General features: G+C 37.7%; 1 protein-coding gene across 2 annotated transcripts in view; it reads right to left on the bottom strand.

Annotated features, from left to right (window-relative positions):
• LOC121526329 (peroxidasin) overlaps window positions 1-14,807 on the bottom strand; it is a 133,870-nt gene that overhangs the window by 98,719 nt on the left and 20,344 nt on the right. For both annotated transcript variants that reach the window (XM_041812871.1, XM_041812872.1), the window contains exon 2: window positions 2,022-2,093. In XM_041812871.1, coding sequence (XP_041668805.1) covers window positions 2,022-2,093 — 72 coding nt within the window. The remainder of the gene's footprint in view (window positions 1-2,021; window positions 2,094-14,807) is intronic.

Here is a 14,807-nt window from a genome sequence, read left to right as displayed (position 1 = left end):
CCCGTACCAAATCGGTACGATACGAATACACGTACCTTTACACCCCTAGTATATTGGCTGCATCGGTATATAAGCTGCAGTCAATGTTTTAGACCGAAAAAGGGGGATTAAAAAGTGTGTCTTATTCAACAGGGGATATAGCATTCTCATATGCTGAGAGTAGGCATGCACATAGAAAATTACAGTTCAGTAAACATTGGCAGTTATTTGAAGAAAGTATGATCTTCTGGCTAATGAGCCGGTGTACAACTTAGTTTGAGCTTCACATGGTGGTATTTTTTCACTTAGCTGAGAGCTCAACCACTGTGCAGTTAGCTAGCAGGACTGTACTCTCATCAGCTTTGTAGCTGCACGAAAACTGTATGTTGAGGACTTTAAAGAACACAATGGAAATCGTCCTTCGTCCTTCTGCCAATGGAATCCCTGAAACAGACTCTGTCTTATATACAGACCTGTGTGACACTCTGGATACCATGGCACAACTGTAGAGCCTGTGTCCACAATTGATGTGTTTTACGCTGGCAGTGCCCACAACCTGAGTTTCACCAGCTAGTTTCTGACCGTTGGCATCTGCTTCTGTCAGTAGTATTCCTGCCACCAATCTGAAATAGCTGTGAGCTTGACATTTTTCTTCACTCAAAGAAATCCATCCATGCATTTTGTATACTTCTTATCCCATGGGGGGTTGCGGAGGTGCTGGAGCCTATCCCTGCTGTCATTGGGCGAGAGGCGGGGTACACCCTGGACTGGTCGCCAGTAGGGCTGGGCAATTAATCGCAAATGAGATTAAATTGCAATATGGCCTGTTGCAATTTTCAAATCGCAGACATTGCAATATTTCCTTGACCTGAAATGTGTCAAAATACCAGTTTGATACAATTTTTTTCCAGCTGAAATTCCATGCTCCACACATTATGCATTCATTCAAATGACTGTTTTTGGAATCATTTACAAAAATCCTACCTTTCCTGTTCATGTTTAATATTTAAACAAGAATAATATAAAAGAAAATATCATCCCCTTCAGTACTGCATTTGATGTCAAATTTGTTATACAAGCCAAATAGCTGGTATTTTTTCAAATCTTTTATCCCTAATTTTATTTATCAAACATTGTGCTGGTTATAACAAAGAATAGTTTATTACTTGTGTTTGCTGAACAATCCATATGATGAGGAATCTAAAACCTAAAAACAATCACATTTTAAATCACAATTAGATTTTTTTGCAAATCGTTCAGCCCTAGTCGCCAGTCAATCACAGGGCCGACATATAGAGACAGACAACCAGGCACACTCACACCAAGGCCAATGTAGAGTCACCAATTAACCTACCGAGCATGTCTTTGGTAGCGGGAGAAAGCCTGCATGCATGCACAGGGAGAACATGCAAACTCTGCACAGAAAGGCCTGGACCAGGAAGCAAATCAGGGACCTTCTTGCTGTAAAGCAACAGTGCTAACCGCTGCGCCGCCAAATAAATATATATTTAAAAAAACACGTAAAGGTAACTGGAGTACTTGGAAGACAGCTGGTATTTCATATGTTTCTGATTTATTTGATAGTCACACAGGTAAATTTCTAAGCTTTCTTAGCTATTTTTCAATTTAGTCATCAACCAATTCTAGAGCTAGCATTTGCAGCAGCAATAAACCTGAAAATTTAACCCTCAAAAAGACAAATCTGATCTGTTTCTTCTCCACCGTTGTTGTTGACAAAGCTGACATCATAAATTGCACCCTTTGTTGGCTATAATTGGCCAGGAAGAAAGAGGGGACATGGACGGATGCAGGGCTAATCCAAAAGTTGAACTGTCTTCAGCTGAGAGTATGCTGACAAAAACACAGTTGAGGCTGAGGATGTTTTTACACTCAGGACACTGAAAATCCTTGAATACATTGGTTTTCTATTGAGAAAGAGTGCTGACAGAGCAAGAAAAGGCAGTTTTGGACACAGGCCCTTATTCTTATGGTTATGCTGTGTTTCACAATCTGTGGATGCAGAGCAGTGCAGGAAGACTTACAGTGTGTTAAGGTTCTTTAATCGTCTGAAGGAACCCGGTTGTAAATCCTTGATTTTGTTGAACCTCAGATCTCTGTAAAACAAAAGAAAAAAACACATAAATACATGAATTCAACAGTTAAACTTGGCTTTAAGGTTGAAGAGAATGAATGATGGACCGAAGCAGAGCCTGGGGGTAATAATCCTGAAGCGTAATTGGACACATTACTCATCTCACAGGAATGCTCCTGTCAAGCTTTGATCATGAGGGCAGATTTATCTAACATTTGCCCCAAAGATAACAATCATAGAGCTAATCACAGCAGTCAGCAGCTTTCACTATCTCTCTGCTTTCAAACCCTAATTTAAAGAGGCTGTGTTATCATAACAATGCAGTTTGACATGACACTAATCGCTCTGTGTCTAAGAGCAAATGACCGCCTGTGCCATAAAAGTGACAAGCTAAAGAGCCACTTAATTCTTTTAGCTTTGTTAAGTTGACATCATCCTTAACCCCTTTGTGGCATCACCAGCTACAGAATGACATGTGATGAGAACGTTTCTTCTAATCAGAGATATTATGTCTTTAAACCAAGGCTCAAAGCCATATGACCTCCAGCTAAGACACTGAGTGCATGTTTTAGGATGAATTCAGTAATTGGATCCAGCTGGTCATATGAGAAGTATTTATACAAAGAGTAGGGCTGCCCCCCAAAAGACCCCAAGTTTGCACTATTTTTTCAGCTGAATGTCTGCACTTTGGTTTTGTTGCTGTTTTGTTATTGCACACAGAGCGATCCAAAAGCAAGATACAAATTTAATCCTCAGGCATCACTTTAATTTACAACCCTTTAAAGTCACTAAGGACAAAAATGTCCACTTCCAAAAACTGCTATAAAAACATAACAGATTAATATTTTTTTTTGCATAAATCTTCAACAACGTCAGCTGTGCTCAAAACTACCAAACATTCAACCCTTTAAACTCCAGTTTGATTACTTAAAGTCAGTGTTGTTTTTTCTGAAAAATAAATAAATAAATAAATAAAAATAAAGTGTTATCTTTCTTAAACCAAATGCTGGATGGCAGGGGCATTATTTCTAAATCCAGCTTGGATATGTCAATGATTAGCCAAAATATTGACTTTGATGCATTATTAGTTTTTGTATAGCATTTGATTTAAAATTCACTACCCTTTCAAGTCATTAAGGACAAAAACATCCACTTCTAAAAACGGCAATAAAAGTAGTAAACGTTAATATTTTTTCTGCTCCTGTGGGTCAGATCTTTTGATCAACTTCAGTTTTAATCAAAATAATCAAATATTCAACCATTTTGAGAATTTCAGCCCTTTAAATGCCAGTTTGATTACAGGATGGAAATATTTTTTCAAAAGAATCACACAAAACATTGATTTTTTTCCAACTAACTAATGTTGAGGTTTTTTTTGTTTTGTTTTTAAATCAGTCATGGTCACGTCAAACATTAGCCAAAATACTGACTTTGATGCATTATTCGTTTTTGTAGCATCTGATTTAAAATGTATTACCCTCTCGGGTCACTGTTGGACAAAAACGTCCCATTGACTCCCATTAAAACCACATTTTATGATCTCATAGCCATTGATTCTGTAATGTTATGGTTTCATTTTTGAGTAAAATAGTCAAATTTGTCATTTTTTAGTGTTCATCACTAAAATTGGCCATTTCCCCATTATAGGCCTATGCAGGAAATGCCTGTCATTTCATTAGTTTTTGTGCTTGTGTTATTGAGCTTATTAGGCTATTTTTAAGGTGGTGTTTGTATGTGTGCATGTGTGTCTGCATGTGTGCATGTGCAATTGATACTTGAATACCAAAATTTGCCAAAAATGAAACTTCGTTACCAAAAAAATAGGAGCATATGAACTAACACAGCCAAAATGGTGAGCAGGGAAAGAGGAAAAATTTGCCCAAATGGAAAAAAAATGTCCTTGATGATGCGTGAGGGTTACAGTCTCAAAATGATGCCACAGCTTTTGATCTGTCACAAGATTTTGAGCAGACGCTTCAGAGTTCTCATCCTCTATGAGACAAATGGACCCTGGGTTACTGAAAATTAGTTTTCTCGTCCCTGATTAAACTATTTTACATTCATGTGCATCATTTTCATATTACAGCATGATGTATGTCATCTCTGATAAAAGCCCAGCGTGAAACAGTGATAATATTCAATTAATTTTAGGGATGCACCGAAATGAAAATTCTTGGCCGAAACCGAAAACTGAAAATGAGGAAACCAAGGCCGAAAACCGAAACACCTAAAGAAATTATTATGCCAATTATTAGTGCCATTGCATTTATGGCTATGACTTTGTACTACCCTCACTAAAATCAATTGCAATTGCAAAAATTAATATTAATGCTTCAAAGAATAAATCAATTACAAAATTATGTAAATATTTATTAAGCACTTCATTCCAACAATACACAATATAAAATAAAATAAAATACAAAATAAAATGTTTAACTTGACTGCACTCATGTATACATTAAATCAGTGGTTCTCAAACCTTTTTCAATCATGTTCCCCCTGTGAAGTGTTTTTTCAGCCAAGTACCCCCCCCCAACAGCGCAAAGCTTTTTGGCCAAAAAGAAAGACATTAAAGAGTGCTGTGACAGCCGTCTGATTTATCAAACTTTGTAACTGATAAACACTTTCAAATTACAAATATTAGATTTTTTTTCATACATTTTAAATATTAAAAATGCATGACTAAAGTCATGGCACATCTTCTTATCTCTAAATGTGAGAATTCAAATCAATGTGGCTATTGAAAACAGTGACTGGAAAGGCTTTAAACCCAGAAGTGTGCAAAACTCTGCTCGGCTGCAGTGGTCTCTCTGGAACAATTTGGAAATAAAAACATAGAGCTAGAAAGAACTAAAAACCTGTAAATAATAAACAAGTTATAAAATAGACTTCTCTTTTCTCAAACTGAAATCAAGAACTTAGTTATAGATCAGCATTTCTTCACAAAAAATAAATCATAAATCTTTTTATGAATGGAGTAATTGTGAATACAGTGATTGACAGGCATGTGCTAGTGTAGGTCAAACCTAGGGGGTTTTAGGGTGATTAAATTTAAGAGCCTACAAAATATTAACTCCAGTTTATAAACTTAAGGTCCTTACACTCTATATGCAATTTTTTCATGCAAATTATTTACACAAAATATTTACACTTAAAACCTGTAGCCAGTCTAAGCAAGCTTCCTCACCTGCAACATCATTTCGCAGCGCAACATTGCTGCGGATATTTAAGTAGCACATTTGCACTCATATGGACATGTCCGGCTGCCTGTTGCCTGTCTCCCTCTCTACCAGGCTAAAAAAAGAGGCAAAAACACAAGCACTGATACAGACAGATATGAGGAGATATCAAACATCAGGTGGTGTTGGAGAGGAGGATGTTTTTGCACCTCTGTCTACTTTAAAAATCAGCACCACCACCACCATGTGCGCTCGTTGGAGCGAAACTCACACAGCTGGAGCTGTTTCTAAACTAACGGGACTTTAGTGAAATATTTATCAACACAGTCTCCTCTGACCTCAGACAAACGACTTATAAAAGCTCCAGATCAACCAGCTAAATGACTCCTCTGGACAGTCTTGAACACAAATAGGTGAGCCAGTCTGTGCACTGTGGAGAGAGTTAACTCCTCCCACCGCGAGCCTCAGCTGTGCAATATTATAACTCTTATTGATCATATTTGACATAGAATGAATGAAAAGTCAGTCCCTCCTCGTACAAACTTGGCTGGCACAGTGAATGAAACTGTGAAACAAAATGTCACTGACAGCCTGGCTGTGCGTAAAAGTGCCACGTTACGCACGGAGTGAAGGACAGAGAGGGACAAACCTCCTTTTATCTTCCGCTTCAGTGAATATCACTGTTTATCAGAGGACAGAGAAAACACACCGGAGACATTCGCAGCACGAATGTGATTTTAGACGCGTACCCCTATTTGAGAACCACTGATCCAAGCGCGTGCTGGCCGCGGTTTTGGCTTGCGTCATCACAACGTCGTGTTTCGGCCTTGTTGTTTCGGTGATAAAAGTCTTTCGGCCGAAAACCGAAAATGCACTTTTGGGCCATTTTCGGCTGAAAATTTTTGGTGGCTGAATTTTCGGTGCATCCCTAATTAATTTGTTACTGTTTACAAGTGCTTATAATAGGTATCATCTGGAGCTGCACTACTTCTACTTGAGGCTAAATACTGCTAGTGGTGAGCTCACAGTGATTAGCTTGGGTCTTGATAATAATAGAGTAGGCTCTAGACCTGCCCTCTTTGTAAAGTGTCTTGGTTACCCTTTGGTTACGAATTGGAGCTTAAAACAAAGTCTGACTGATTGACTTAATCTCTATTGAAGTATTTCAAATTACTGCAATTTTTTAATGGTTTATTTAGATTTGGACTTTACTGACATCTTGTTACTTTATATTCATTTGTGTCTTCTGTGTTTGCACACTGCCCTGTAGTCTCACGCCCTTATATGGGGCATAAAAGAGTCATTTCTCTATGCTAATCATTATCAAATATCCCCATTTTGCAAAATTGAGGAGAGAAAAAATGCAAATTTGTGTGTTACAGCCCCTTCTCCCCATAAAACAAACCTGTGATCGAAGACTAAGCTCATGTCTGAGCATAAGATCTCACAAAAAAAAGATTTTTTTCATCTTTTTGATCACCTCTTCTCATTGCAATCAGCTTTAAGCTGCTTCTGACTTGAGCACATTTCCCGACGTGGGTGTTCACAATAAAAGCACTTGAAAAAAATAACAACTACAGACTTTTACTGTGAAGAATTTGACAAAAGTAGCGTGTTTATCACTAAAGGAACGCTTTGGCTGTGCAAGTTTACACAGCTACACTTTACATCTGCTTCCCTAACATCTTTGAACGCCAGAGCCTGGATCTCTGACTCATCATGCACTTAAAACAACAGTTCAAACACACCTTTAAACAGTTGATTTAGACCTTATGATATGAATCTCTGCAGTGCTCCACTCAGGACAAACCCACACAGAGTTTGATCATTACTTTTGCTCCCGTAAATATACCTGGGTGGCCTGTCTTTGTATTATATGTGTGGGAAATGCTGGCGTGAGTCCCCAAGTGTATCAACAACTGTGCACACACTCTGGAAATGAATGGTCTGCAAGAGTATTTTAACTCACAACTGCCATTTTTTAATGCATTCTGTGACCTGACATGGCATCCTGAACAGAACGATCACTGGACAAAACTTCAGCCAAAAAGCGGAGAAGAGCATTTTGGGTGGAACCATAAAGCAGATTTATCACTGACTGCTCAGAGGAAAGGGAGAAATACATCAACCCTTCTCCTCATGAAGGCTCAACTCCCCCAGTAACAACTTGGACCGTCTACCAACATTCTTGTTAGCTGATGACCTTACAAAGCAAATACAGTGAGACTGGGTCACACAGACGTAAAGTAGTATCAACATACCAGCGTGATTTGAAGCTTTGGATCTCTCATCTTTTTGGAGAGTAAGAAAAACTGATTTGAATTTTCATGTAGGAGGATGTCTTAAACAACGTTTTATGCCAAGGCGTCCATGCCTAGCACTGTGATTGAATTAAGAAGCTGAATTATTCATTAGCTAAGCTTTGGCTTTGTTTATTTTCATGCATACGCCACAGGCAAAGGCTATACATTCCTAAGTTTTTGCACAGTGAAAATGTAGGCCAAATAACAGAATCCACTGATTTCATAGGCACTGAAATGTTTATGGGTCAGTCGCTCTGTAAAAGCCCTCACATATGGATCCAATCAGAGCAAGTCCAGCTTTTTCATATGCTCACTTCCTTTCATATAGGCTGTGAGCTGGTGCAAGAACTCACGGAAAGCTTTTATGTAACTGACATGCTTTATGTGAAACGTCCTTCAGCTGCAGTGACTTTGTTGTTTCTGGAAACGCCTTCACCATGTGAGGAACTTCATTAAGTTCTCAAAGTCAACAATAAAAGTGGAGCATCACATATCAGCAGCTCGTCAAATCTCACACCTGTAAGATCAGCCCTCAGCTTCAACAGACTGACTTTTACAGACAAACATTGTTGGAAAGTCTTTCTTGAAAATCTGAGGGATCACTGTCAGATAAAGATGTAAAACACCTCTCTGCAAGCTATGAGCCCAGGGTGAAGAGTGGACTGCCCCGACATGCTGAGGCGGGGGCTGTCCTACCTAACTGCCTCCAGCACTGAAGGATGAAGGCGAAGAGGAGGAGGAGGAGGGGCCGCATCGAACAGGTCTACGTGCTGGTTCAGGCAGCACCCGTCTCAGGTGTGAACATGAAAGCAGCGGCTGGGACTACTGCAAAGGGGAGGTCTGTCAATAAAAAGGCTGAGGCTAGTCTTACATTTGACTGCATCAAAACCAAACTTACTAACACCTCTTGAAGAGGAGCAAGAAAAAGTTTGCATTTCAGATGGCAATAACATGCCTAAAATGGTATATTTGGTGAATGTGATATTTCTTGGGAGGATTCAAAAGTGTTTTAAATTCCTAAACTCAGAGCAAACTGTAAAGGTTATGAACTATAAATCATGATGAATGCTAGAAGTATTTAAACTACAGCTGTCACCATTAACATATGAAATGTGGCACCATTTAGGTCTGAAATTAGCGCTTTCCATTATTCATTTGCATTAACTCTCTAGTACATTTTCACTCACAAGCGTGAATTTTTCCTTGTTAATTTGTGATTACTCTGTCTGTGTCACTGCATATATCAGGATTGTTTTCTAAACAAATTAATAAAATGAAAATTTCATTTTTTTTAATGAACCATAAGTTTAAATTATAAATATTTTGCAATCTCAGACAAAAAAACGTCCACAAGAAAAACATTAAAATAAAATTGTATAAAAATATTTTTCTCTTCTTAGCTTAAGTCTTTGACCAACTCCTGTCCTGTCCTGATCAAAAAAACCTAATATTTAGATATTTTGGTCATCTTGGGGATTATATTTGTGCATTTAAGGGCGAAAACACTAAAATAATAGGGTTAAAATGGAGTTTTGTCCATCAATTGAAGCATGAAAACTAGGGCTGGGAAATTAATAACAAATTAGATTAAATCACAATATGGCATGCTGAAATTTTCAAATTGCAGAAGGTGCAATATTTCTTGAACCTGAGATTTGTGCCAAAACACCAGTTTTTCTTTTTTGCAGTGATGTTGTGCATTACATATCATGCAATCATTCAAGTGTCATTTTTTATTTCGAATAGTCTTCCAAAAATCCTACTTTCTTCATTTTTGTACATTTTTCTTATTGAATATGAGAATGATATAGAAATGATCACCTTTCAATACAAAATTCTATATCCGATTTGCAATACGAGATAAAATCAGCGCAACAATTTATTTTTTCACATTTTTTTAAGCCCTTGTTAAATCAAATATTGTGTTGGATATAGTATAGAGTGGTTTATTGAAGTAACATAGGATAAGGAACTTTAGAAATAATAGCATATCAAATCACAATATTGGGGGAAAAATCGCAATTAGATTATCTAATGAAAAGCAATCATGCACCAAACCTATTTTGTTGCTACTGTTTGGTCAACACTTAAAGTAAAAAATACCCAGCCCTCTGTCCTATGTTACCATAAATAACTCTTTTTTTGTCTGTGATTTTCATTTAAAACAGTGACACCATGTATGGCATAAAATCCAGGAAAAATAAATATCTATAAGTTTATAAGGACTGGAAATGATTTAAAGATTGAAGCCAACAATGTGAAAAATTATGTTCTTTAATATTCTTAAAGCACTTTTTGGAAGTAGACTTTTTTGTCCACAGATGGCTCAGTAGGGTAGTAAATTTAAAATCTGCCTCGACATAAAAAATAATGCATAAAAATAAATGTTTTTTTCTAGGGATGTACGATATCATCAGTCTGGTATCGGTATCAGCAGATATCAAAATTTCTGTTGATATTTACATCCGATGTTTTGCCTGTGCATTTCAGCATGCATTGATTGTAAATTTTGTCCATATAAGTAAGTGGAGTTTTAGGCTGAACCAACAGACCTATGTCAGTTGAGGTGTTTTTATTTATTTATCCTCATTCTTTAAATTTTAAAGTGTTTTAAGGACTAGAGTTTGTATCCTTGGTCATCCTTAAACCTTGCAGTATGTCCAAAAGGACTGAAATTTCTTGTCCTAAAAGCATATTTAAATATCGGTATCGATATCAGCTACAATTAATCTGTTAATATTGGCATATCTGCAAAAATTCAATCCAATGCATCCTTAGTTGTTGCTGATCTTTAACATATCCACTTTACTTGGGAAGAAAATTCCCAGCCACCTGATAATTATTTTTTCTTGGGGAAAAAACATTTTCATACAACTTTAATGAATGTTTGTCCTCAATGGCTTATCAGGGTGTAAAGATTGAATGATACCAGAGGGTAATTCACTTGGTGTTGTCATTGTAGGTGTACAAATCTGCCATAGCAGGGCAGCAGCTAGGAACTAGTCCCTGAGGTGTCACACTATACTTCATATCATTGCACTCTTGCAGTATTAGTTAAAGTTAAAATAGTTCTAAAATTCTAAATTATTATATAATAAATTTATTTTTCAAATCAAAGTCAAATTGCCACTTTCAGTCAGTAATAACTTACTGCTTATTTTCAGAAAGCAATATATGTACCAGAATTTGAATATCACATAGATAGACGGACAGATACTTTATTGATCCAGAAAGAAATTTACATCACATGACTTCTTCCAATGATATTCAGCCCGCTGTCCCTCACTCTTCACGGCTGTTACTGTGAGTGCACTCATCAAAGACTGCTGCATCCGACCCCAACAAGTCCAATAAGCCACAAAGTGCATAAAGTTCCCATCATGTGTTCAGTGTTTTCCTTATGCTGACTCTGAAACCAGGTTTAAACTGCATGTGTTATATCATGACATGATGACGTATTCGTGTCAAGGCTCAAATAGGCTTGACACATATGAGTACAGGTCAGCTGGAGACCGAGGAGGCAGGACCAGCATGCTTTGCATGCTGGTATGGTGTGAGTGTGCTCTACAACAACTGTTTCACATAAACAGGCTTTTTATAGCTTGCAAATCAAACCCACTGGATTCAGATGTGTAAAACACGCTATTTTGATGCAGACAGATGACGTTCAAGCTTACAATCAGTAACCTCACATTAACACACCAAAAAGTAGCAAATCAAAGCCATGCTTTCTGGATTTTCTTATTTTTCTAAATTCAGGTGGTGCACCAGAATCTTAAAGCATATTGTGTATTTCTTTCATACCAGGCAGGGATAATGGTGTGTTTTGTTCCAGTGATAGTTATGTCTGTGAATCTGTTGAGAAAGCAATGTGCATGTGTGTGTGTGCCAAAAACCTGGCTCTATCCACACACATTAACACAGAAACAGAGGTCTGAATCAAAAACACATGATCACTTTGCCGCCAGCTCAGAACTGTGAGGCTGTTTTTGCTCTGTTCAAAGCTTTAAGCATTTACTAATGCTTCCTTTCATTTGTTAGGAGCAATAGGTAATATAATGGTACACCTTATAAGGCGACCAAGCTAGCTTTCCTGTTTGTCCACTTATTGTTTGCAGTCAGCCAGAGAACTTATTATTTTGCAGCAGTAAACAGTTATCTGTTTATAGAGATTAACAAAAGGCTAAATTGTTGTCAGATGACAGCTGATCAGATCTGGGAATGAATTTTGGCCAGTGTGCGTCACCTCTTTTGCCCTTTGTATGCAGGGTTCTACTATGTACAACCACAGTCTTCATGTGACTGAATTAAATTGATTAGTGAATGCACTACATTGGATACTTTGATAGAAGATTTTGGTCATAGAGGTCAAAAGTGAACATCTAGCTTTTATCAGAGGCTCTCGTTCTGGATGTGTATTTCCCCATTCAAATCCTTCAATGGTATAACGAGATTTCAGCACTTTTTTTGTAGTTTTTTGTCAAAGCAGTACAGTACCAAAATTTCCTGGCGTTGGTCAAATATGGCTCTGATGCAAGTGACCGATAGAATCTTAAGCAGGCTGGGGGGATTAACAAGTTTTATGAGGATCTCCACAAGATGGCAGTCTGAGCAAGGTAGGCAGGCACAGCTTAATTTTGTTTTACTCAGCCAGGAGAGGAAGCACATCTGCTGATAACTACAACAACAACACGTCATCCACTGCAATACCCATGTAGGTGAAAAGAACGGCCCACCAACGTCCCCATGAAGCCACACAGCCACAGAGTTAGGGCTGAACAATTTGGGGAAATACTCTAATTGCAATTTTTTAAAACCAATATTGCAGTTGCGATTTAATATGTGATTATATCTGAGGTTCTTAATGTCATGCATTTTTTCTAACACAAACAGGCAATAATTCATTCTATACTACAACCAACACATTATTAGATTAAATTAGGGCTGGAAAATTTTGAAAAACATATCTAGCTGTGATGATTTTGTCTGATTTTGCAAATTGGATATGAACTGTTGTATTAAAGGAATGACAATTTTAATATAGTTCTAATGTTTAATGAGAAAAACATACAAAAATGAAGAAAATAGGATTTTTTTGTACACTATTCTAAAAATATGCCACTAGATGACTGCATGATATGCAATGCAAAACGGCTCTGCTGCAAAAAACGGTTTAAACTAGAATTTTGACACAAATTTCAGGTTAAAGAAATATTGCGCCCTCTGTGATTTGAAAATTGCAGCAGACCATATTGCTATTTCATCTTCAGCCCTACACAGAGCTGACACTGAACCTACTGATCTTGCATGCTAAAGGTGCTGTAAAACAGTGTCATAACAGCACACACTTACATGATCGCCAAGAACCTCAGTGATAAACACACAGACCTGTCTGAGGAGTACAAAACTCAACAGGTTAGCATAGAAGCTAGCTAGCTAATATGCAAGTAGGAAGATGATGGGCGGCTGAATTATGTCATATAATAAACATTGCATTAGCAGATCTGCATTGCCTGCAGATCCTGCAGCATAAAAAGCCAACTGGAGAATGTAACCTCCAAAACAACTAAAGTTTGATGCTAAAGTTAAAAGCCTGTTAATAGATTCATACAATCAATTTTTGTATTTGAATAATATGAGCATTGTGCAGGGCAGGGCTACCAAACGTTACAGTGGCATTTATAATATTTCCGAATTGTGGCCATCCCTTGTAAACATTCTGTTTCTGATCCATTAGGTACCGAGTCTCAAATCAGCATAGTTTCAGTTTCAAGCATGTATGTGTACGTGATACTAAACTTGGTATCTACATGGAAGATGAAATTGTGACAACACTGATTAATGCTCCTCACTCCAAACATCGCAGACATAAAAAATATACATAAATAAATAAACGTACAATTAGGGATGTTCTGATACCATTGTTTCCTTCCCGATACGATTCCAAAACCAAGGTGCTGGGTAATGGCCGATACTGGACTGACCGTGCAGACTAGAAAATTATTTTAGACCTATATTTGATAGAATCATGACGTACAGCATCTCTGTGACCCTAAAGTTGTTTTTCTGATGATTATTGAGTTTTACTCCTAAATATTAAAATAACAGTGATAAAGGGGGCTGCATCACAGGCTCTCTCTATCTCTCTATATCCCATTATGTTCTATTCGGGCGGTGTGACGTGATTATAGAACAGCCTGCCATTGGCTGACAGACCCTCACAAAGAGTAAACAACATGGCGGTTAGCATTCAAGTTAGCATTCAACCTAGCATTCGAGTTAGCAGTTGTAAATGATTGGAATACCATTAAACTGGATAAAAAAGACATTCAATATCGGGTTAACTAATGTGGATTTAATCATTCAAGTACCGAAAAGTCACACAAGTTTTAGGTTCACTGAAACTGCTGCTGCAAAGGATTGAAAGGCATCAGTAGCATCAATGGAAAAGCACGACAGCTAGCTTCAAGAGGAAAAACAGGGAAGAGGAAATGATCTATGGTTCAAAAGTAATTTATCAATCGGAAGGCAATCTGGAAGGCATTTTAATGATGACATTCAGAGAAAAACTGTCACGCAGACTCCATTCTTTGCTGCTGCAGTGGGTCCTTCAGTTCTTCTTCACTGCTCTAAAACAGTAGCCCGTGCATGACGTGCTTTCTGGCAGCGAAGAAGAATTGATTTCCGGTTTATAGCGCTAACAGTTAGCATGGCTAAATGACACAAAATATAAAGATAAACCAAACAGTATCGGATCGGTGCATAAACTTGTGTACTCAACGATACCGATACCTGTATTTTAAGCAGTATCGGACGTATTTCCGATACTAGTATCGGAATTGGAACAACCCTATCTAGAAACTACTATAAACTTCAGGGTTAACAGGCAGCTGACAGCCAATGTTTACTGGGGTGGTAGACATTTCCATGGTAACAATGGGCTCAAACAATCAGAAGTGACTGTGACATTGGATTATATAAAATGTTTTTATCCCTGACATTGTTCACAAATATATAACATTTTGGCAATTATGGAGAAAATGAATGGGATTTTCATCTCAAGAGCCACACTTGTGAGCTCCATATGCCCCACCTCTGTCCAATTTGAAGCAGGAAGGCATGTTATTTTAAGTTCAGTGAAAAGGAAACAATGACTACATTTCATCAAGCTGTTTTGCGATGGTCTATCATGAAGAAACAAAGAAAGCAGTGAAGGAAAATGAGTCAGTCTGCAGGGGAAAAACACAGGAAGAA

The sequence above is a fragment of the Cheilinus undulatus genome, linkage group 18 (genome assembly GCF_018320785.1).
Source record: "Cheilinus undulatus linkage group 18, ASM1832078v1, whole genome shotgun sequence".
In the NCBI taxonomy this organism is placed as follows: domain Eukaryota; kingdom Metazoa; phylum Chordata; class Actinopteri; order Labriformes; family Labridae; genus Cheilinus; species Cheilinus undulatus.
This window is presented reverse-complemented; position numbering and strand designations above follow the sequence as displayed.